Source organism: Cottoperca gobio, chromosome 13 (assembly GCF_900634415.1).
Source record: "Cottoperca gobio chromosome 13, fCotGob3.1, whole genome shotgun sequence".
NCBI classification, from domain to species: Eukaryota; Metazoa; Chordata; class Actinopteri; order Perciformes; family Bovichtidae; genus Cottoperca; species Cottoperca gobio.
Window position 1 is genome coordinate 18,885,743 of NC_041367.1, and position 25,148 is coordinate 18,910,890.

The 25,148-nt window shown below is 42.8% G+C and overlaps 2 protein-coding genes across 8 annotated transcripts in view; one reads left to right on the plus strand and one right to left on the minus strand.

Annotated features, from left to right (window-relative positions):
• Positions 1–6,274: 6,274 nt before the first annotated feature.
• prdm10 (PR domain containing 10) lies at positions 6,275–17,536 on the minus strand. 6 transcript variants are annotated; one of them, XM_029446772.1, is made up of 24 exons: positions 17,388–17,536; positions 16,115–16,261; positions 14,961–15,122; positions 14,622–14,681; positions 14,426–14,530; positions 13,996–14,170; positions 13,431–13,672; positions 12,840–13,040; positions 12,576–12,648; positions 12,349–12,466; positions 12,144–12,264; positions 11,788–12,057; positions 11,674–11,685; positions 11,137–11,481; positions 10,751–10,906; positions 10,472–10,651; positions 10,280–10,390; positions 9,897–10,097; positions 9,613–9,756; positions 9,279–9,449; positions 8,816–8,953; positions 7,897–8,080; positions 7,719–7,813; positions 6,275–7,208 (listed from the first exon to the last, which is right to left on the minus strand). In XM_029446772.1, exons 2-24 carry the CDS (start codon positions 16,187–16,189, stop codon positions 7,020–7,022), a joined length of 3,528 nt encoding a protein of 1,175 aa, XP_029302632.1. In that variant the 5' UTR covers positions 16,190–16,261; positions 17,388–17,536; the 3' UTR covers positions 6,275–7,019. The 6 variants fall into 6 exon arrangements, with proteins under 6 accessions (XP_029302632.1, XP_029302631.1, XP_029302628.1 ...); XM_029446768.1 differs by having other exon boundaries at positions 7,020–7,208; positions 7,710–7,813; XM_029446770.1 differs by lacking the exon at positions 17,388–17,536 and adding an exon at positions 17,357–17,379 and having other exon boundaries at positions 7,020–7,208; positions 7,710–7,813.
• A 3,342-nt stretch (positions 17,537–20,878) lies between these two features.
• aplp2 (amyloid beta (A4) precursor-like protein 2) overlaps positions 20,879–25,148 on the plus strand; it is a 53,530-nt gene continuing 49,260 nt past the window's right edge. Inside the window, exon 1 of one of the 2 annotated variants that reach the window (XM_029445713.1) lies at positions 20,879–21,211. In XM_029445713.1, coding sequence (XP_029301573.1) covers positions 21,140–21,211 — 72 coding nt within the window. In that variant the 5' untranslated portion in view covers positions 20,879–21,139. The remainder of the gene's footprint in view (positions 21,212–25,148) is intronic. The other variant, XM_029445714.1, reaches the window with a different exon arrangement.

Sequence of the window (25,148 nt, forward strand, 5' to 3'; positions counted from 1 at the left end):
ACTCACTGCTGCTGCTCACACGGTTTGTTATACGAGTGTGGCTCCAGGCTAACTCCTGTGGGACGGGGCAGAGGGAATTTCTGAGTGAAGACAGCAGAAAATATCAGAGGAGGATTTTCATTGCATGAGGAGAACTTCACCTGCAGTAGCTGTGTGCTGTCCTTCAGATGGGCCTGGCAGCACTGAAGACTGTTCCTGTAGTGACCCAAGACTGCGAACAAAGTCTTTGCCAAAGACACAAGAGTATTATAAACAACACACAAAGGCAAGGACAATTCATGGTTCTTAAAATAAATTAAAATGAAGAAGACTTGCTGATTCTCGGGGTGTATACCTGTATTGTGTTTCTTCTTGAACATGCTTACATGCTTTAATGTACAAAACACTGTCTGTCTGATTATACCTGTATACACCCTGTGTCTGAAACGCTCCGTTTTAGTGCCTGTGTCTTTAAGTCCCCATCCCGAAAAAGCCCAGTCTACTCTGATTGGAAAAAGCAAACTTAGAAAACTGCTCCACATACCACATGTGAAAAAGCACTGTAAAAGTGACTTTTCATAATATGTCCCCTTTAACTTTGGAAAAACTACACCTTCCCACCTGCTTACCTCCGCGTCTGTCTGGGCCAAGGCCAGGTCTCCATGGCCTCGGCTCTCCTCTTTGGTGAGCGTGACACCGGTGTGCAGCTCCTCCAGCTGAGCCCAGAGGCCTTCAAGGCCCTCCAGCATGTCCTTCACACTAGCTTCAAAATCCCCCTGCACCTGGACGAGTCTAAACAGTGACCTCATCCTATCAGAAAGGAGTGTGTGATGTTAATCCAACTGAAAAATGTTTCCAAGAAAACAGATGGCATGAACACTTAGATGTTGAACCTTACCTCTGCTGCAGGTAGGTGCGGATGAGCTTGACCTTGTCTGCTAGTATAGAGTCTCGGTCCACCTCTGACCCCATATCAGCCTTCTCAAGAGTGTGAGACACTGACTACAGTGCAAAAGAGGGTTGAGAGAGCCAGGTTTAGTTGTTTGGGTTTAGTCTGGCTGTTAGTTTAGTCATGTGGCTGGACCCCACTGGGGATAAATACATCCACCAAAAGTCATGTTCATTTATTTATACATAATGCTGTCATGTAAAAACTTTAAGAGATGAAGACAGTGTGCAGGAATCTACTTGTTGCATTTTATATCCATTCTCCACTAGCACATCTGTTCTACACATGCAACTGTCCTAAGATATATTTTCATAGAAAACCCATAAAAACGATCCTGAATCTGCAATTGAGACATATTTTTGGAACATTCTAAAGAAATAAAAGAAGTAAACCAAAAAAATCAAATGATTATCCATAACACAGGACAGTTATAAAATACATCACCATGCAACAGAAACATTTGGTGGGAAGACAAAAGGTTTATAGCTTCGCTTGTGGTCTTTCGTGCCTGTTATAATCATTGCAAAACCCGTTTAGCCTGAGGCCGGGGCCAGAGGGAAGGACAGTGTTCTTCACCCAGCGTGCCCTATTACAGCTGATTTCCGTCATTAGTTTTTGAGATATTTAACATGAACTACAGATTTGTACCACTAGAAATGTTGACCTGCTGGTGCAGCTAGGATTAAAGATCAACAGGGTAAAGGACTCACTCACACTGCTGTCATAGAGCCACATTCATGGTGCTAAAGCGCAGACAGGAGAAGACAAAGCATTAATAATGTTCACCTCTGCCAACGTGGTTGAGTGGTGCAGTTTGTGTTGCCCGGGGCCAGAATAGTTATGTATGCCTGAGTGCAAGGTTTCATCTAATATCACCAACAAAGACTTTACCCTGATCTACATGCAAAGAGCGACTGAAAACACGGGAGATGACAGGTACTGCTGGAGGCTGATTGAGTGTGTGTGTGTGTGTGTGTGTGTGTGTGTGTGTGTGTGTGTGTGTGTGTGCGCGTGTGTGTGTGTGTGCGTGTGTGCGTGTGTGTGTGTGAGAGAGAGAGAGAGAGAGAGAGAGAGAGAGAGAGAGAGAGAGAGAGAGAGAGAGAGAGAGAGAGAGAGAGAGAGATTGAAAAGATATTTGGCTTCTTCAAAGTGGTTTTCTCCCTCTTACCTCCAGCCTGGAGAGGAAAGCTTGTATGTGATGCACACTGGGGTCTGACATGGGCTCCTGAAGAACACACAGCAGCAGGCTGTCGGCCAGGGCAAGGGCCAGAGGAACGTTGTGGCCCGGGCTCCTCGACTGGGACATGCTGGAGAAATAATGAGACCACAGTGAGCAAGATTATTTTTTTGATTCTGAAAGAACAGTCTATAGGTCGGGTCCATAAATGACAAAATAACTAAATGTGACCTTCCCTCACAAGTACAGATGTACTAGTATTTAATAAAGTGAAATCAAAGCATTTGATAGCAAAGAGGTGTAATGATTCACTTGTAGTTCCTTTCAGTGTGCTGAAAAGACAAATCCTATTAAATAAAGGGCACATGTTATGAAAGAAAATCACTTTTCCAGTGCTTGTGCACATACATTTGAGTAACTGGAGTGCCAAAAAACACACAAACTGTGAAATAAGACAACCCAGTCACGGCTGCCTCTGTCAGAAAACATAGGATTTCGCTCAACTTCCTGTTTCACATGCAGGCTCATTAGAATATACCGACCCCTATCTGAGTGTCTCCACCATCGGCTTGAGAACTACCTTTGCAAAGGTGCGCCATATTTTTCTCGCAAGTCAATCACAGCAGATTGAGGTTATTTGGGAGGGGGGCTTAAAGAGACAGAGGGTGAATTCAGCTATAATCAGACAACAACATGAGAAAAATAAAGTTGTTTTATTTTTTATTAAAGCATGTAAACATGTTCTAGTAGAAACGCAAAATACAAATATGTCCCCTTTGAATTAACATCTGTATTTAAACTGTTTTATTCTGTGAGGTTTTGGGCAACTTGTGGTTCACTTGGGGCAATGAAATCTCCTGTCAAAAATGCCTGAATTAAATATCAAATAATAGAGGGATGACTTTAAAAATGTAGTCTCACCATAAATAGTGGTTATTCCTGTTTTCCGAAACATCCTCCCGTTGTATCCATCAGCGGAGGCTCCCCCTTGAAATGAAGCAAACTCACTGAATAAACATAACACGATTAAATCCCCCAACAGGGTCAAGACACATTCAGTTCATGCCACTGCGCTCACCTGTTCCTGTCCTGGCCGGAGGCGGCACTTCAGGGCATGGACACAACCTCCCAGAAGCATCCACAGAAAACACACCAACAGGAGCCTCCAGCACACATCTGCCAGGAACAGAGAGGGGAGCAGCGGCGCCTCCCCCTGGCACACTGACCACACTACACCTGCTGGAGCGAAACTGTACCAGCCTTTCCAGGGTCGCAGTGTCTTCAGGGTCAGTGACCAACATGTTTGCTGTGGCTGGTGAACAACTGGGGTTTGGTTTGAACTGCTGGAGTAAAGCGGCAACAGAGAGGGAGACAGACAGCGAACTGTTCATTATCATCATTGGTGGCAAACAAAAAGTGACAATCTTATCTTGGCTCAAAAATCACATCTCCGTGTTCAACAGATATCTTTTTAAACCGATGGGCTCCTGTAATTATTTAGTTTAGATTAGCATATAGGACATTTTGTCAAAACGAACATTTGTTTCTTTTAAGGTATTTTGTATTTATTTATTCTTTTTATGTATTTCTTTTTGTTTAGATTCCTCTCCATGTGGATGCACATGATGCAATGAGTTATGTGTTTGTATGTTTGTTTGCTGAGCTGTGAATGGTTCTTTTTGTTATTATTATTTCCTGACAAAGCAGCTCTGTATAATTCAAATGCACATAAGTACGAATAAACTTGTTGACCAAAAAAGAAAATGAAATAATGATTAAATAAACATTCATATTGTTTAAAAACAAAAGCCCTTGAAATGTCCCCTTAATTAGCATCAACGTTAGATTTAGATATAGCCTACTTTTAAATCTAGTAAGGCATGTGTATATAGCAACACATGATATGACATGGAAAGTTACAGATGTATTGAGCTTCACTCTTCATACAATTTGGTCAAACTTTGGATCTCGAGAGTCATTTAAAATAAAGTTTTGAACAATACAACCTGCATTTATAATGACTGTCCAGCTGAGTCACAGATGATACTCCCTAAACCAGCACTGCACTGTGTGATAGTCACTTCAGGTCTTTTAGCTCATGTCTGATCAGTACAGATGTAACATGTGGACATAAATCTTCCTAATAGAGCAGAAACACGTTTTCTGTCAACACAGTCTGAGCAGAGAAATGTTCTCGGACCATAATTTCCCACAGACTTCTCCTCCCTGTAGCAGCAGGTGATCAGAGACCTGCCACTCAAACGCTGATTCCAATGAAAGGCTAGTTGTAGAACAACACACAGCGCTACCTACCTCTGCTGTTTTAGCCTCCTCTCGGCAGGTTCTCCCTGCTCGTCCTCCTTTACCTCCTCCATCCATTCACAGGCCCGGCCCGCTCTCTCTCTGTCCCTTACCTTTTGGCAACTGTCAACCGAGGCCTGGGAGCACCACACACACAGACATGCAGGTTGAAAACAATTAGATTAACACCTTACACCTCCTTGGTGTGCGATTAGTTGTGTGTCATGGCGAGCTTGTTAAACTGGCTCAACTGGATGATTTGTTTTATGTAGGTAGTGGCTTTTTCCTTTTCCCATGAAGGAATGTGTTAAACATACTGATCACAACTGTGTGGAGGACAAGCCCTGCTGCACCCAGAGTCAACAACTACCCCTCCAAAAGTGCCTTCTTTCTTTCTCTGTCGCACGCTAACACTGAGCTATTGTTGGATAACACCATGTGAGCAACAACCTGTTGGAATCTGAAGAGCATTGGATTCCTTTAGAGGTTTACAAATCATTTACACTCGAGCTAATTGAGTTTGACGCTGTCTGGTCCCGTTGTAAGGTTTTGACTCAGGTTTAAGATGTTGAAGAACTTGTTTCTGTTCTGTGCAGCCAGGATGCCATCTAGCAGCGAGAGCAAGAGTAACATCCAGACATGAAATAGTTTATGAGATCAACACATTCATAATGGAATGAGCAGAAAACACAACGTATAGATATAAAATAATTTAATTTCTCAACACATGGACAACATCGTGGCTTTACATGATCACTCCCAGAATATTCCTGCAATATTTGAAATTGTCCAAATCTATTGCCATAGAGCAATATAAATAATGAGCACATTAACAGCATTTTACAAGCCTTTGTTGTCATCATAGGAAACTTATAAAGTATGATGTTTGTATTCTATTGATTCTGTGTGATGCACTTTGGTTTGTCTCATTTGAAGATATTGTTCTGCACTTAAAGGATTTCACCTATCTGAAGCTGATGTACTTGCAAGATTCTTGCTGTTCGGAGTTGTATCCTCATGATTGTTTGCACTTTTTGTAAGTCGCTTTGGATAAAAGCGTGAGCTAAATGAACTGTGATGTAACTCTACGTACCAGAAGTTCCAGCACCGGACATTAAGACGGGTGGTTTGCTCTCACAAGGTTTGAGCTCTTCCTTCACTGAGAAGGAAATATGAGACGTAATGAGATAATATCCTTTACTGGTGTTTACCCTGGGAAAATGTGCGGCCCTTTAAGTACAAACCCTAAATTAAGTACTTGTAATGCGTTTTGTAGGTTAATAAACAGAAGCACATAGGCCTCATCACCCTTACACACTGTATCATGTTGAGCTCATGAGCTGTCCCTAAATACTTCTAATTGTAACACTTGATGTTATAACCAAATACTTTGAGCTTCTAGCTTCTATAAAAATGTTTCTACACCTGATAGGACAGAATCAAGTTTGCTGGTTTCTGCGTGGCTCTAATTACAAACACATTTTGATAAAGGAAAGATGTCAGCGTCAGGGAGCGAAAGAACAAAATGAAAGTGCATGTTCTCCTTTTTAAAGAGTAACTTCACACCCCCTGAAAATCTTGTTTCTTTCCGACCTCCGGTGGGTTAGCTTCTCGTCTCGCTGCAGTGATGTGCAGGTGTACTCCAGGACTCGCTGACATCACGGTGCCGTTACATCTGTGATGACTCTTCCAGGTTTTTGGGTTGATTGCATTTTGAGAATCTTTGTAAAACCAAACGTGGAGCATTCAGCGAGTCTTGGAAGAGTGGAACTGATTATAGTTGCTCTTCTGAATCTTACTAGACAAACAGATGTTCAAGGTGTGATTGTTGTAGATTTAGGGGAAATTAGGACAATCAAACATGTAAATAAAATAAGATGTCTGAGACATTTACACAAAGAAAATTAACGGAGACAAATCACATCAGATATCAGCAACAATATGGTAACACGCAATACAACAGATGGTGTGTTGGGAAAAACCCCAAAGAGCTGTCCATCCGCACGACTGTTTCATACAGCATCTTCAATATTTGTCCAGTTCTCTATTTCCTTCCAGAGTTTCATTTACAAATACTATACTTTAAGAAATGATGTAACTTTACAAATATGTAAAATGGGCACTCAGATCTGTTTAAGGACTGAACAACAAAAACGTTTCCACCACTTCAGACTCCAGCAGCTCTCTCGGTAACACCTTAAAATGTTTGCTTTCATTGTCCATGCTTTGCAAACGTGCACAGGAACCCTGTATTTGATGTAATGTCCCCGTTTTCAGCCGTTTCAAGTCAAACGTTTTCCAGTGCTGTGTATTTAAAAGAAGCGTTCAGTTTTTGTCTTTTATATATTCTGTTCAAAATCAAAACTTTGCATTTCTCTCTGCTAACTTTATTTTATCACAAAGTTTTAGCAGCTTGCAACTAAACAGCTCATTGTACTTCTTAACAGACACATAAAACTGTGCTGGTCATCAATTCATCCCCATTTCAGCTTCGTATGTACACACGTCTGTAGCCACGTGCATGTGACTGTCTTCAGTAATGTGCATACAGGCTGCCGAGGTATACATGCAGGATCAGTGCGTGGGTTTTTGCAGAGTTTGTCGCTGTACAGCTCAGGGTTTCGTGATGTGAACTTCACTAGTGCCGCTGCCATTGGTGGTTGTGGTGATGATGTACTGCGTGGTGGCTTGCTGATTGGCCGGTTGCTGCTCCATATGTTCAGAGTGGGCCTGGGTGGTGCTCTGAGGAACAGCCTGTTTGGTCTCCAACTCAGTCTGACCCTCGGAGATAACGTAGTGTGTCTGCGGGACAGGGATGAGAATGTCTTCAGTTCATACAGTAAGCCAGCACGTTCCATTCAGACGTTCTGCTCTTATTTATTCACAAGAGCAAACGACACATTTCACATGTGCCTCATCAATAAGGAGACAGATGTGACATAAAGGAGCCACATCAAGTGATCAAAAGCTGCACACATTATCTTAACTTACAGTAAGTTTCTAGATGAACACACGGGACACAAACTGCCGAGATAAATTAAAAGACATTTCTGGTGTGCAGCAAACCATTTTCTCATTTATAGTCTTTAACCTGAAGATGTGTTCGTTAGAAGAGGGGTGTTCTGATGCATCTTAATACACCTCTCATCCAGATGTGCACTTCTCAACAACCTTCTGATCTTTTTCAGCTGCAGTGTTAGCCTTATCTATGAGATGGGTATAACATGCTAAACAGTGATTCCCTAAACCACAGAGATGTCCTCGTCACTTTCATCCAACAGGTATCAGACAGCATTCACTCACCGTTTTCACCTGGTTGTTGTTGTTGTTGACTCCCGGTGCAGGTGTGCTGGTCTCAGCTATCACATATTGCGCGTGAGGTAGAGCCATCATCTGGATCTCAGATGCTGTCATGGTAAAAAAAAAAAAGGGCACTATTAACCTGAGTAATCACACAGTATAGAGATATGGGAGCATGTGTGGGACTCACAGTAGCCTCGGTAGTTCCAGTTACTGGGTATGTAAGCGTGCTGCACAGTCCCCTGCTGCTGCTGCTGCTGGGTGCTGCTGGTCTGCAGGGTGTGGCTCTGAGCTAAGGTCACAGGGGTCAGCTGGGTGGGGCTCAGCTCCTGACTGGGCTGCTGGGAGGTGGGGCTGAGAGGCTGACCGGTGACCTGAAAGAGAAGAGATGTAAGTATTCTGTTATTCTATAAAAAGGGACAGTTCAAAAGTACATGTTTACTCTTACCTGTCGTGCTATTCATCAATCTAGATTGTTTTGTTGCGAGTTGCTCTAGTGGCCATAGAGAGGTCTGCCTTCTTTCAAATATAATGGAACGAGATGGCACTCTGCTTGTGAATCTCAAAAGTGTTGAAACAATACATTTGAAAAACTTAACAGCAATGTCTCTTTCCTGAAGTCATGACCCGGTTACTCAAGATGATCCACAGGCGAGAGGCTCGTGCTCATGGCAGCTCGGGATATAAACATTAAAGGCGTCCTCCTCGGCTAAGCTGTAACTCGTCCATGAGTAGATGCACCATTCCTTCTGCGCGGTGATCCGGTAGAAAGAAAGTAGTTCCTACATAAAACTGCTCACAACGATCGTAAGTAACCGGGTCATGATTTCTGAAAAGTGACATTTTTGTTGAGTTAAAAATAAATTAATGTTTTTCACTTTGAGACACGAGGAGTTCTAGTTCCATTGTATTGGAGAGAAGAAGACATCTCTATGGCCGATATCTCCAACACGGGAAACATCACACCAACACAATCTAGATTTATAAATATCAGGCAAGAGGAAAAATACGTATTTTTGATATTAGGGTGACCTGTTCCCTGGCCCACAACGTGTTATTATAGGTTATAATGACTCATCAACAACTCCAGAGCAGTTGTGAGGACTTACCTGAGTGGCACCTTGTCCAGTGCCTGACGGCTCGTTGACCTGGATGTGTTGGACCTGGATGGCGTGCTGGCTGTAGCCATGAGGGTCATGCAGCTGGCTCACATCTACCGTCGGGTGCTGGGAATGTGGGGAGGAAGCCTGTGAAGCACAGAGATACAGAATCTACTTCTTACCACAGAACAAGCTCCTTTAACTATTTTATCTGCACGCTACATTTCTCAGAATACAGCAGGAAGTAAAAAGTAGTTTAAAATGTTTAAAACCTTCCAAACCAAAGCTACAATTTCCCAGAAAGTTTCATAGTGGTGGCTTGTGGTTATTTTAAATCCTACTTCTACTTATAAACATCCACAAACAGTGGGAGAAAAGCTCATCACACAGTGTCGCTGTGATTGTTGAAAAGCTCAGTCAGCTTCACAGGGACACAGAGAAGTTAAAGAAACAATCAGATTCAGATTCTCACCGGAGCCACCTGCACCACCTGCAGCTGAATGTGTTGGGGCTGCGACAGGTTGCCCCCGGCCTGAGACACGGGGATGTACTGGATCCTCTGGTAGTCTCCCTGCGCTGTCCGGTAGTCTGTGGTCAATGTCTGAGAAAGCTCCGTCATGGCCTGAGTCAGCAGATCTGTGGTCTGTGGAGACAATCAATCAGAGATGTATAATATCTGGTAACCTTTCCTTCTTTCTACAACGTTTACATGTATTCACACTGTGCAGCTGTGTGCTTCACTTTTAATACTCATTTTCCAAAAACCACTGATTGTTGCTCAACATGCGTTTATGACTCTTCCTTACCACCACAGCCTCAGCTGCGCTACCGTCCGCACTGATCACTGCAGGAGCGCTACTGATCACAGCCGTCGTGAGAGGAGCCTGGATGGTGTTGGTGAGTTGGGCAAACTCTGGATGCTTCTTCCTGATGTGCTGAACCATCTTAGTCTGAGAGACGAACACACACACACACACACACACACACACACACACACACACACACACACACACCGAGTCATCAGTTGAGACTGTCCACGACATTATCTGTATCAATATTAATAAGACCTCTGACGGAGCTTCACACTGACCTTGCTGCTGTACTGCTTGGCACAGTGTGGGCAGCAGACCGGTGCCGTGGCGATGGTGCCGGTCAGCTGTGTGTGTGTGCTCAACATGGGGTCAGGCTCACCAGGAGCAGCCGGACGCAACTTACGGATGCTGGGAGGCAATTCTGCCCCGGGGTGGTTCTTCAGTATGTGTGCTTTCCTCTTACTGGCACTCTTATACACCTGCATCAGATGGATTCCATTAACATCACACTGAAAGCTCAGGTTGAGAGTTTGAGGTGAAGCGGACGTTTTACATGTTATGAACTTGAAATAAATATTAAATATGTCAAATAAATAAATAATAGAACAAGAATGACAAGTCCAAGTCTCACTGTGCACACAACAGGACGGGGGAAACAAACCTTGTCACAATACTGGCAGAAGTAGTCCCTGTTGGGCTTGATAATTGGCAGCGTGAGCTCAGGCACATCGTCAATACGCATCTCTGGATGACGCTTGGACAAATGATTGACCTGTAACAGGAAAAATAAAAGTGAGCAAGTGTGCAGGAATACAATAACTAAATGAAAAGCTTTCTGTGAGTTGTTGCTCACCAGCATTCCTCTGCGTCTGAACCCCATCATGCACACTCTGCATTTGAACATGAAGCTCTCGAAGTCGGTGGTGGGCACCTTCAGCTTGAGTGTTTTGGAGCGGTGGATTCGGTCAGCCTTCTTGGCCTCTCTGTCGGGATTGTGCATGCGCTGCATGTGCTCGCGCAGCTTATCTTTCCTCTAAATGTCACAGGAAAATCATGGTCACATAAGCGCTCACATACCCATGACCTCACACCACCAGCTGTTATCTTTCAACGCTCCATCTCTTCATCTTACCTTGAATTGTTTGCCACATGTTGAGCACAAGAAGTCCTTGCGGTCCGAGTGCCGTAACATGTGCAAGCGCAGCTTGTCTGGCCGGCAGAAGGCCTTTTCACAGTCTGGGCACTGGAAGATCTTCTCTGAGTGAAAGCAGCGGATATGCTTCTTCACCTAAGGAAGAGAACATTAATCAAAATGAGTTTACTATTTTAAACCAGACTGTTCCTTTGCTTAGTTTTCCCTGGCCAAAATAAATGTGAGAAACATTCCCGGACATCATCTATGTTTAATCATGGGAAAGACTTTTTCAGGTGTTTTCACACGATTATTATTTCTCTCATGTATTTTGTGAAGCACTTTGTCACCTTGTTTAGATAAGAGTAACAATAGTTATTACTAACCTGGATGAAGTCAGTGAATGTCTTCTTGCAGGAGGGACAGGTGAAGCAGCCGTCCACAGCGTGCACCACTACGTGCTCTTTGAGCAGGTCCAGCCTTTCAAAGGTTTCAGGGCATAAGAGACAAGAGTACGAGCGGTTGTCCGTGTGCACTAGCAGATGATCCTCCAGCGAAGAGTCACTCATGAAGCTCTTGCTGCAAATGTGGCAGGAAAAGGCGTAGGCGTCCCGGCCGTGCACCCGCAGGTGCTGATCCAGCTTGTCTTTGTCCCGGAAGGCCTTACCACAGTGTGTGCATTTAAAAGGACGGAAACTCTTCCTGATGAAAAGGTGCTGCAGCGCTGCATTCTGAAAGAACAGAGAGAGAGGAACTACTAGCAGGAAACACCAACAGTCTTCACTGACATGGGAAGAGGCTGACGGATGCAATGGAGTGTGCAGGACTCGGGGAGGCATATCCCCAAATGTCACGTGAACATTAACACCATGGAAAATGACAAAAAGGAATCTTTGAACCGCCTTCCTCCAGGTCTAACCTACCTGCACATCCATCTTTGAGGGAAGCACGCATTGAGGAAGAGAGACACACTGTTGTAAAGCAAATCATGGCCACTAAATAACAAACCATCTGTTGCATTTCAGTGAACCTCTTACCCGTATCCTCTTGGCACGGCGCATGTCCTGAGATGTGAGGTGGGCGTCCAACTGGCTGCTCTGTGCCGGGTCCTCCTTTAGTGGAGCTGGCAGGTCCGTGCTGGAGGGTGGGGTGCTGGACTCTGGGACCGGTTCCCCTGCAGGAGATATCAGCTGGCCCTCTGCCTCAGTCCCAGCCTCTGCCTCCGACTCCATCTCCACCATTTTCAGCCCGTTCTGAGCTCCGTCCGCCCGCTCCTCCAGCGGCTTCTCCGTCAACTCCAGCATCTCCTGATTAAAAAAGGTCAATCGCAATTTCTCAGAGCCCATCAACTAATTGGTCCATCGACACGCCGCTTATTAAGGGTGTCCCTTACTGTTGTCTTGTCCCCACCGCCGTCTACCGGAGGATCCAAACGTATAAATTTAGGCGGGCGTCCCGGTCTTCTTCCTGTCCCAAATCTCCTCCTGCCTCTTCCTCGCCCCCGGCCTCTGGATCTGAGAGAGGAGAGGAGGTGAACCGGGCATTTCATAGAAATTACAGAGAAAACTGTCAAATACGGAGATGAAAAAATGTTTTACCTGGTAACAGAGTTTAACTTGTCGTCGTGCATGTTGAGATGCTGCTGCAGTTGTTCAGAACTGACGAAGCGGCGGTTGCACTCATAACAAGGCCAGTTCTTCTCTTGCTCCCGGAGCACTGAAGGAAGGACAGACAGTGAGGACCAGCAACCACGCCGACACTTTGGTAACAGTTTGAGTTGACGTGTTGATTTGAGGTAAAGTAAGTATTATGTGCAGAGACTCGCCTTTTCTTTCTTCTTCTGTAACATTGTGGATCTTCTGATTGACAAACTCTGCATATGATGCCGCATACCACACCTGCAGAGGGAAATAACATTACAATTAGTCACCATTTGACTAAACTGAATTTCCTCAACAGGTAGTCACTAACTTTGTCGGCCTGCTGGTTGGTGCAGGCAGCGTTCAGGAGTGAAACATGCGTTTCATTACTTTGCACACAGTCCTACATGTGAAGCAGGATGAGTGAGCGCACTGCACACAGGACTTACCTTGAGCTCTTGTTTGGGCTGGATGTTCTTGATGGACGTGTAGAATATCTCTGAGCCGTACTGGTAGGCCACCAGGTTCTGCTCCAGGTGGTTCTGAGCAGGTCTCACGAACATCATCCAGTTACAGCTTTCCTCATCAGAAAGGTCCAACCACAAGTCATCCGACTTCTCTCTGTTCTTGTCTGCATCCAGCATGCACAGCTAAGACGAAAAACAAAAGAAAGAAACAGACTAGAGATCAGATTCTGCACATGCTTGGACACACAAAATGTTTTCCTCCGTTCTTACGTACCTTAGCACACATTCACAATAATACATGTATTTTCTGGTTTCTTTGTTATTACACTTTACTCTTTGCTTCCAACTGTTCATTAATCTTTTTACAACTCTTTGATTATTATCCAAACAACCGGGGCTACCCCCTCTTAGACTCGTTGTTGTTTTGGTCTTAGTTGAATAAGATTTAACACAGAAGACGTCAGGTGTTCACAAGAACATTTTACTGCAGCTCAATACCAAAGTAAAAGCACCCCACTAAAGGGAGCTCAAGAGCAATCCAGCAGAGATCCGTCATGCAGAGCGCTGATTTACTTTCAGATGAATGTAGTGTTCCTGCAGTTCAGTCTGAGGAACCAGGGGTCCCTCCACGGGACCAAACTGTGTGCGCTTTGGGATGCGTCTCTTGGAGAACACCCCGCCCAGGAAGCGGTCGATGTAGAGGACCAGAGGCAGACTGGCCCGGGCCTTGGACATCACGGGCCGGTTGGGGATGGGGTGCAGAGGGCCGTGCTTCAGACACACAGAGGTGTTGGCATTATTACACTCGTCACACCCTGAGAGGCCACAAAAAGAAGAGAACAATAAGACACCACAACAGATAAATACACAAAATAAATCAGGTCTAATCGTTGATTCGTTCGCTGCTTTGTGTTGAACTTAAAGTGTCCACAGCCCCAGGACATAACTTTGAGTTCAAGGCGCTACCATCATTTGTCTGGTTCTGAAGGAATGCATGTAAAGATCATTATTTCCACAGTCAAGACGCAGAAAAAGACTCGGCGTCCTCTGCTGCGGGCTCTACGAGAGTGACTCCTGACAGACCGGACGACTGTGTTACGACTGTGTTATGACTGTGGGGGGGGGGGACGCCACTCACAGAGGCTGTGAGGGTTGAAGGATTGAGGCTGACGAGGTTCCCAGTCATCCATCTCGGAGTCGTCATCCTCATCTTCGTCAGAGTCGTCCGTGGAGTCTGTGGCCCCGAGGGGACTCGAGGGGGGGTCCGCGATGTCGACCATGGAGGGGAGCGAATTGGACACAGACAGCTGCTCCTGCGTGTTTGATCATTTGACAGATATTAGTAATATTGTTCTGTTTATGTTCTCAAAATGTTAACCTGTGATATTTTCTGAGAGATTATTTTTGTGTATCATATATTCTGTGCAATCATACTGCATCTACTCAAACATCTCAATGTGAACTGCACAGACCACTTAACTGCTGGAATAACCAAGTGTCCCTACTACCAGCCATAGTGTGTGTTACACGAGGAGAGACAAATACTATCTGTAACGATGCCTCCTCACCTGGGAAACTGCCTCCAGCATAGCCTGGGGAGCCTCTGCTACATTACTGAGAACATGCAGATTGGCAGCGTTTATGTTCTGTCCACTGGGCAGCAAAACTGTGACCTACGAATGAGAATAAGTTACTTTAAAAAAGGTTCAATAAAAACCAGGGCGTACACAGCTCGGCCATGAATTGGTGACAGGGTTAACTTACCTGTTGCGTTGTGCCATCCTGCTGAATGTACGCCACTTGTGGCTGATCAGCAAATACAGACTGAAAGAAAAGTTTAATTCAGAGGCGTGAGCAAATCTTACAGAGCCAAGTGCATGCTGTGAATTGTACATATTACTTCATGTGTACTTTGCATATTTGAAAATATATAAAACCCTTGTTTATTGTTAAAACTTTTTTTTTGTTATATTATAAGCAGGCGGTCCTTGCGTTGGCATCCTTGAACAAAATATTGAACCCCCACCTGTCCGTCAATGCATGATGTTTTTGTGTCAATGTTAAAAAAAATGTATCTCAGCACTAAATAAGATCCATTCTCACCTGAGTGCCATCTGCAGGGTGTATGTAAACCAGTGTGTGCTCTGCAGACTCCACAGAGGTATACGAGTTCCCATCTGCTGTATAAACCACCTGCTGCTGTCCTCGGTCCACCTGATCGCCACTGTACACTATCTGGGCCACCGTGCCGCCTTCGAAATGCACCTGCAACACGTGTGCACAAGAGACAAAGACTTTGAACCACCTGCAGAATCATCCCACTCTCGGACTGTGACTTGCCCATCCTTAATATAATATATGAATATATGCTGGTGCTGAACAAATGATGCATGATGGAGCATTTGTGTCCTCCTCAAGTCCTTTTGGAGGGTAAGGAACCAATACTTAGAAAATCTCACTCTAATCTATGAGCTAAAAACTCTAAAAGTGGATAAGGGTAATTGGACAGAGGGGATCGTCATCATCATCATCATCATCTGGTGAGTGTGTTCAAAAGACAAATTATGAGATGCTTAAAAATATAGTTTGAAGTGGGGTTGTTAAAAGGTACTAATCCACAGTCAGTGTGTTACCTACAGTACATAGCAGTCCCCCAGTTACGAGAAGCAGATAGTAATTACTGCACAGAAGCTAAGCAATGTACTGCAGTGGACGGGAAGCAGCCACCTAAAAAAAGGCCCACCGAAAATAAAATGAGATTTGTTAGAAGTGTAAGCTATATTTAGAATATTTTCACCGCTTACCTCGCTGTCAGTCAGACCTTTCCAACGGGGAACTGAAGCTGTTATCTATGCTCTAATCAAAGCCACCAGACTCCATTGACAAAAACAGTCATTTAACCTCGGCGAACACTCGATCAGTAAGTACTTTGTTTGTCTAATTGTGTGACTGTGGTTAGTTCAGATTCACCAAAGTCACGCAATAACACAAACTATCACCGCGAGGCAGCGATAGAACAAAACTCCGTGTTCTGCAAGGTAAAAAAATTTTTTTGTCAATGATGTCTGGTGGCTTCGGCGAGAGCATAGATTGGTATGACGGCTTTAGTGGATGGATAATGGATAAATACATCATACCACCCCACTTCAAACAATCCAAACTATCCCTTTAAATTGTCCTCTGATGTATCAAGTGTTCTGCATTCTGTTCCATTGCTTAAGACTGATTAAATAGAGCACTTCAGGGACAGTTCAGACCTGTGTGCCGTTGTCTGAATCATTGGTAGAACTCTGACTCCACACAGCGGAGGAATCCTCCTGTTTGGTCTCCATGGCAGCACGGTGCCAGTCCTGTCTCCAACCACGTCACCTAACACTTCACTCTTGAGGGGACGCCGGGGACGCCTGTAATGTATACGGACAAAAGATGTTTTAATAATAATGCAACATAACAGCTAATGCAAAGTAAAATATGGACGGTATGTTACAGACTGTCAGGTGATGTACACTATGAGCTATCAAAAAAGGTGGGTTTTCTGTATAAATGTGCATATGCTTTGACGTAATGATGGATGGATGGATGGATGGATGGATGGATGATGATGGAGCCTCTACTGTTGCAGCTTTATTAAAGTCATATTATGCACTAGACAGTTTAAAGCTGTTTGGCTGCAACAATGAGGCACTGCAGCAGCCATCTCTGAGCAAAGTCGCACTGAATTCAACTTTACGTGCAATCTGCAACACAGATTTTCAGGTTTCTAGATTCAGTTAAGCTTGACTTGTTAGTCGTGCAAGCCAAAATAAAACCGCATGTCACTTCGCGTTCAGAGCGGTCACACGGGAACTCTCAGCGGGGGTACGAGGGAAAACGCGGTTAACGTTTGTTCACGAGGCCGCCCAGCAAACGGTGTCTAAATACAACCGTATGTCTGCACAAAAGCCACAGTACATAATCACGACTGTGTAAACTCATTCAGAAATCTAGTTGGTATAATCAATAACGAATTCAATTCCCCCCTATTTTAACCCCGCAGGTTCTCAGTCCCAACTGGACTATACCACACAAACCAGCGCCATAGAAACCCGGGCATTTACTGCACCGCAACATTAGCATTACGGCCATATAGTCGCAATGTAAGGCCGACCTTGGAGCTAAACATAACTTGTCAGGCCCCAGGACTTAGACCGCATTATGCGATTCTTAACACAAGTGGTTTTGATGCGTATAAAAGCCGGCATTATTTGGGTAGACCCACCCGTCCCCCCGTTCTAGTTGAGCCCAGCCCTTCAAGTCTACTCTGAACAAGGAAGAACGGGCTCCATTTTGGGTGGGACTAACAACAACAACCACATCCGAAGAGACCCAAAGAAAAAGCATATATTTTCTACCGGTTCAAATGCGCTAAAACAGCCCGCACATGTAATGTTTATAAACAGAAAGACTACCGAGCAGGCGAGCTACATCAGTAGTCGTGAAGCAAATCCTAGTTTTCTTACATTTAGTGGAAAGCATACAAGTTGTTCTTACCTCAGAATGGTAGCTGCAGAGATGGCTGCATTGCATATATTAACATAATCTGCCTAGCAACACGCAGGAGCGTGGCTTCTGATTGGTGGTTATTTACTCATATAGGATATTTTAAAACATTATCTTCACGAAACAGCCTATATAGTCGTCGGGATTAAATACAACTATATTGAAGTGGTTAGCGATGTTACCGCCAATGTGTTTTTAACCGTGGTTATACCGTTATGATCAATTTTAGTAAAGCCAAAAAAGAAAAATGAGACACCATGCCGTCCAATTGAATAAAAGCTGTTCAAAAATGTTATTGTATTAAATTGTAATATACTTTAAGGTAACACTGCTATGTTAGCCTAACGTTATTTATGTCGTAAAATATTTCCTTCTATACATCGTATATCTAAAAGTCCGTTTAGTCTGTAAAAAGGGGAGATGACAGGCGATGACTGTTGACCGCGCGTGTTTACTGCCCTCCAGTGGCCAAAGAGAGGAACTGCAAAATTAACATCGTCAAATCAGCGTCAATGTAGACATGACAGCGTAGTAAGTATTCCGGTGAATACTTTCAAAATACATTTACCAAACTAGCACACACGGTCATGGAGTGATCGTGTATCCTAATACTACTGACTATTTTTGTTTTTATTTATATTCAGAGGTATACAGAAAGAAAAAAAATATATGTTTGAACTAATTGCAATAATATACTGACATGGTAGTGTACTACAATTGGTAAGTATTTTCAAAGTAAAATACTACTACTATAAAACGAGCTTCAATGCAGAAATTACTACTACTACTACTACTACTTCCGGTCAATCAGACATGAACTAGGAAATTATAATTTTAATTGTCCTCAGTTGTAGATTACAATTCACAGTGAGTCACTGCAATTATCAACTAGCGTCAAATTAGAAACAATAGTGTAATAGTACTTCCGGTTCAAACACTAAAAATAAAACTATAAACAGTGTGGTTACGCACTATGACCATTGGAAGGCAGTGTATACTTGGGATTTTCTAAAAGGTATCGCCTCAACTACTAAGTATTAGATCAGTTACTGCTCTGCTATACATACAATAATATATATATATATATATATATATATATATATATATATATATATATATATATATATATATTTATATATATATATATTTATATATATATTTATATATTTATATATATATATATATTTATATATATTTTTTTTTTATATATATATATACATTATATATACATATATGGTGTTACCTGGAGAGCTAAAACGGAAAATGTGTTCTCTGCTTTTTTCTTTACTGAGGTATCTTGGGATAAAATTGACACGTCCCAAAATTAGACTTAACGTGTGCAAATTCAACTTGCTGAAACACGTCGACAGGCTGATGTTTCAAAATTAATAACCTCTCTGAGTTCACTGCCTGAAGCAAATATCAAATTTACATGATGCTTTTTTCCAATAGGCCATCAGAGAGAAATACATCTGACAATCTAGGACAACATAATCAAATCATAAAAGGCTGGGGCTGACGATGTGTGAACGTGCGCGTGAGTGTGAGTGTGTGTGTGCGTGTGTGTGTGTGTGTGTGTGTGTGTGTAATGTTCCTATTGATACAACCAATTGAACAAAGAAAATTAAATCTTCGTCCATCACATTACCTTTAAAACAAAGAACATGTTGCCTCTGGTTAGATCATTTGCTCAGTCTTTCTCCTCATGACATCCAGAATATGTTTGTGTATATTCAACAAGAGAAGAGAAGACACTAGATTTAGATATCAAATTACTTTCTTTCTGAAGAAAGCTATTTGAATTCACTCTTCTTCTTAAATACAACCCCAAACAAGCAGAACGTATTTAGATTATTTACTAAAGTAGCAATGCTACACAATATATTATGAGGACACTCCATTACAGGTAAAAGTCCTGCATTCTGAATGTGAAAGTACAGATATATTAACAGTAAGATATACTTAAAGTATTAAAAGTAAAAGCATCTACAGTTGTAATATTGTTATATTTTTGTAATATCTTTCAGTTCATTGTTTAAATACATTTTTTAATCTATAAAATAAAAATAAATCTGTGAAAAAGAGTCCAAGGTGACGTCCTTTATTTCTTATTTTATAGGTTAAACTATTTATTTAAACAATCAATCTATAATTGCATTTATTTATACATTTATAAACTTGTTTTAATTATAACAATGTTTCATGTTGTATACTGTAATCTGATTGTATGTTTTGTTTGTAAAATCTTACTCTGCAAACTAAATAGAGCTATCAGAGTAATAAAGAGTAAAGTAATCAGAGTAAAAGCTCCAATACTTCCCCCTGAAATATTGTGGAGCAGAAGTATCAAGTAGCATAACATAGAAATACTTTAGTAAAGTACAAGTACCTCATAAGTACACTACTTGATTAAATATACTTACTTAAATTCAATGTTAAATTCATGACCTGCAAGGTATCTAATAACTACAGCTTTAAAATAAATGTAGTGGAGTAAACTTTTAAAGACACAATATTTACCTGCGCTCCACTAATGTTCTATCCTTAGTTACTACTTGTTTCCTCTATCTTTCAATTGGCCTACATTATGTTATACTAGATTCATACATTTCACCTTATGTTTTATTTGAGTTCACATCCCACACTTTACTTTAATTTAATACAAGTTCTGGTGTACATGGTTATGTTACTGTTTGCTGCTACTCAGAACACCACTATGTCACTTTTGCTTGAGTAGTAAAACTCTGGACGTGGGTAGTGCTTGTAAATTTGCTTTGTAAATTTGAGTCAAATTGCTCTCTAATAGTTTAGATTTTTATTCTAATCTTATTTTGTATTACATTGAATTATGTCTTTATTGTATTCTACCTTTCTCTATGTTTCTGTACTTATTTCTGACTGTGCGGCTGCAACACCTGAATTCCACACTGAGAATTAATAAAGGCATATCTTATCTTTAATATATTTCCTTTGTACTTTATTGTTTGTTATGCATATAGCATTTTTTACATTTGATATTTTACTATTATTTATGTCAAGCACAGTACCGGAGGCAACAAAGCATTTCACTGCCCACGGTAGAGATGTGTTGAGTAACCTGTTACAAATAAAACTTGAAACTTAAAATACAGGCCTTGCGAATAAAGAATGGAAATATTTGAGGAAGTGTCCCAAAACATTTTTTTTACTTAAGCACTCTACTGTTTACTTATATTATTGTTATTATTGTTATATCTGATGTCTTCTAATATTTACTATTGCTTTTCTTAATGGAACCTTCTAGCAAAAAGTCGGCCTAGTTCACACGACTGTACTTGTAGCCTTTAACCGGAGTAGTTGAATCTTGAATTCAAGATGTTTATTGCCATCTCATAAAACAGATGTTTTGTAAAGGTCGCCTGATATCATTGTGTTTATCTGCGTTTATTGACCGCCTGGTGGCGCAGTGCGCTCTGCTCCGAGTGGATCCGATGAGGCAGAGGAGGGAGGAGGCAGAGCTGCCGCGCCACACACTCACAGTCCACATTTCCAGAGGAGACCGACCGACTCCAGTCTGCCGACCAACATTTTCTGTCGAGCTCGGGTAACAAAACAAGCGGAGCAGGACTCGTCCCGCTCTCCGGGACAGATTATCAGATTATTCCCAGGACGCAGTTTGCTCTTTATTCTGCAGGACGTCACTTTACACACAGAGCTCACAGGATACAAGTTATTTACAGTAGCACAAGCGGAGATCCTGGAAGATGGGTTCATTCCCGGCGATATCAGTCCTTATTTTGGGCATTGTGGTTCCAGCGCTGGCCGGCTACATTGAGGTATGTAATGCTTTCTGATCTATTCCGTGCCAGGCTAGTCTGACTCAGATCAAAACACCAGTGTTGCTCATGCATAAGCAAATCTGCTCGGCCTGTATATTTATCCTCATGAGGCATAAGCTCTTCTGATATAACGAAGACACAGCTTTTTCTCGCTTGATGTTTATTTGTGTTAGGCTTTGACAACAAGATTCCCACACACAAGTAGCGGAATTAATCCGATTGATTTCCGTTACTCATGTAAAGATGTACACATAATGATTATATAGTTTTAAAGGGTTTATGAGTGCTGATATAATATCCGTGATCTAGTTAAATATTATTGAGCTTGCTTCCAGGTCATTCTTGAGCACTGATTTGCAGTTGGTTGTTGGTGTGAGTTGAACAATGTGCGGGCCGGAAGGTGCTGTACCAAGAATTACAGCAGGGTTTGCTGCAGAGATCAAATGAAAGACAGCAGGCGCTTTGTCAGGCCTTTGGGGACACACAGGACTTCTGCAATGGATCACAATCATAGCCTATACTTCCTGCTGTGTAACAGTTGTGCCCATCATGTGTGTATATGTGAAGAGAAATCCTTTCCTTATAGGTATTCAAACTCCTTTTTGTGTCAACAGGTTGGCCCCCTGTGTTGCAGGCTGGCCCCTGTTCTTTCTCAATAGTGAATTCTTTGTGCTCCTTATTACATTTTGAAATACTGCACATTTGTCTCACACACACGCACACACACACTCCTTACCAACCTGATGTCCTATTTTCCTGCTGGCTCACTAGTTATTGTCCTGATGCCTGCAGTGTCAGACGCGTGTGTCATTGGATAACAATGCACCCATTTTCAGAGCAAACAGCCCCCACCACCACCACCACCCCACCATCCCCTCAGTGGGTAAACACAAATGTTCCTGTTCACAGCTGAAGCAACCATGACAAAACATTTTAACAAGACGTCTCCTCCTGGCACTGTTGTGCAAAGTGGTTGGAATGTTTCTCCCCTCTCCCGCATTTGCGACAAAAAGCCTCAGCCATTTTGAGGCAGTATTGGCTGGCATTGTGTGTGGGGGGGGGGGGGGGGGGGATAATGGTTATTATGTCTCCACCAAAATCCATGCTGCTGCACTCTCTCTAAAAAGCCCTATCCCCTCTGTAGGGTGCTGATCAATACCGGACAGACTCCCCTAAAATGATTAATGAATGAAATCAATGCGTTTTCCTGATCAGTCACCAAGAATAAATAGAGAAATGTATGGTGGCTGCCGTGCGCCTTGACTTTAGGGCGCATGCTGAGGATTCCTGCGGCTTTAATCAATGGCTGTCCTGAAGGACAATGCTTCTTCCCTAGTTTGATATGGCATTTCTATTTGCAGTAAAATATCACATGCATAGAAAATGGATATTCTCTTTTTTGTGCCTGCCTCATTTGCCTCCAAATGCACTTTGTCTACAGGAAACTTAAGACTAAGTGCTGAAGTGGAAATATAGAAACATCTGAATATGCATCTGTAGGGTCAAACACAAATATATGAACACCTCTGAGTTAGAGAAAGAAAGATGACTTGTATCAGGTTGCATCTTTGCTTAAAGGAATACTTTACCCACAAAAGGGTTTGTATATCAATTACTCCACCTGTGTCACCTTGAATTCTTGAAGAAAACTTAGTTTTTCTCACACGTCTCGAAAAGTGTCGATGAACTGACATAAACGGAAGGGTTGTAAATGTAAGATTTTTGAGAAAATGTGTTTGGGAAGTAGTGAGCGTACGACTGGATAAATGAGACTTGGAATATACTGCACGAGTTGTGTGAGAGCTTATAAACCGCTGTTTTTATATAGATTTAGAATTGTTATTCGCGGACCCCATTCACTTCAATTCATCAAGACCTTTCTCTGTTTTTTGATTCTTCGTTCACCGTGCAGGCGTGTGAGAAAAACAAAGTTTTCTTCACAAATTCAAGGTATCTCGGGGGGGAGTAATTGATCTACAAATGGTCATTTTGTGGGTGAAGTATTCCTTTAACTAATTAATTAAAAGATTACATATTCACAAAGTGCAAGCACCGAGTTAAACATCAATGTGTCATATTCTCGACCAGGAAACAAATGTGTTCCTCTTTCCTGCCTATTTCTCAGTTGTTTTGAACCTTGTCACGACTGGACAGCCAAACACCAACTGCCTGTTGTTGTCAGTGAAGCTGCTGGTGTGTGCAGACTGATGAGCTTGTGGCTCACCGCTGAGGTAGATATTGTTGTGCTGACTGAATGCACTCCCCTGGACCTTGAGCTTGAATTTACGAGCCGGGGACAGCTCCTCGGAGACACACTCGCTGTTGGTTAGGGATGGTTTATTCCCTCTCCTCCAGCTCTCTCCTGCCATTGTTCCTCACCTCTTTGTGCACTGCGATTGTCGAGGTGCCATCGGACCGGAGCAGCCCTCTTGTTTCGCAGTTCCTCCTTTTCAAGCGTTCTGCAGCTACTTCAGCTGTGTAAACGGTTTTGTTTTGTCAGGTATCTGTGAGAGTTCCAGATTGTGAGCTTTTGTTTCTTCAGCTGTTTCCCCCCCCTCTCATCTGAGCATCTCTGTGTCGTAGGCTTTACATTCTGCAGTGGCTTCAAAAAAGGTTTTCTGCCCTGGTGAATTCTAGCTCTTCACTCTCTGTGCTTTATAATTTCATATCCTTTTTCGTATCCGTAAAAACAAGCAAGAGTTATATTTCAATTTCACTCGCTTGTGGAACGTCCAGGGTCAGCAGCTGTGTCTTCTCTGGAGCTAATTTAGAGATAAGGCGCAGGCTAGAAGCCCACAGCAGGTTTACCCGGAGAATCTCATCAGACTGAGGTGGTCGCTGATATGACTCCCACTGGATTAATGGAATACAGGATATCTAGAACAGTCAATACACTTGGTACAGTATATTCTCTGCTGACTTAAGCAAGCAGAAATGATCACATTCGTGACTCACACAGTGTAAAAATGGGTCATAAAAACCCCAAAATGTTGTTGTGAAATACATAAAAACAAATCTAAATTCAACGCCTGAATTTTGATGGAAGAGAGTTGTTTAAAAACCACCGTGTTAACTTCATGGGTGCAGAGTGGCCCTTGAAGATGGACAAGCAGATCCACTCAACAAAAGGGCAGAAATTATACTTTTGCACAGGGAGAAGAAGAGAAAAACTGTTCAGCATAACCCCCCCCCCCACAAATGACTTTACAGCTCTTTATTGCTCTTTGGTTGCAGACCTCTTGCAGCAGCATTTTTCCTCTTATCATCTTAAGTCTGTGTGCGTGCTTGGCTGTGCGTGCTTGAAGGCGAGCGTAAAGTGGGCTCCTGTGTGCCTCCATGTGTGTATTTGCTCTGGATATGGGCTGATAGTGAATGAATACCCTGAGGTGGCTGTGATTGTCGGGGCGGGTGCTATGTAGCCGTCTGTTAGCAGGCTGAATGATTCCCTATGAGGGCCTTTTGTGTGCCCTTGAATAGCCGGGACAACCCAGGGTGTGGTTACAATACCGAGGTGATCAAGATACCGAGCGGAGACGAGGGCAACGGCAGAGAGTTGGTGACTTTTTTACGCCTGGAAAAAGCCCAAAACAACAAAGAGTGGCACTTACATTTGATAACGATCTCTCAATACATTGCTGTGGGTGGTGCAGGCTGTTTCTTCTCTCCTCCAAACTGTACAGATTGCCTCTTTGACCTCCACGTTGTGACGTGTCAATCAACTTGAAGGCAGTGGCATGTGATCCATCAGCTGAGAATCAGCATCACTCGCCCTTGAAGTGGTAGATTAGCGCCTAGAATCTTGCTTTATATTGTTGGGACAGCCCCGTATCCCTGTGAATCCTCTTAACGACAAGAAACACTGAGCGCTTATAGATCTGCGCAGGGAAAGGTACTAATCTCAGATTCCTACCTTTCTCCGTCTGCTCAAGCTCAC

Coding starts and splice junctions, on each gene's coding strand:
- prdm10 (XM_029446771.1), bottom strand. CDS start 16,189: ATGGAGACCAAACAGGAGGATTCCTCCGCTGTGTGGAGTCAGAGTTCT. Junction 15,123..16,114: donor ATTCAGACAACGGCACACAG/GTCTGAACTGTC, acceptor CACGTGTTGCAG/GTGCATTTCGAAGGCGGCAC. Junction 9,757..9,896: donor CCAAGCAGTACAGCAGCAAG/GTCAGTGTGAAG, acceptor TTCGTCTCTCAG/ACTAAGATGGTTCAGCACAT.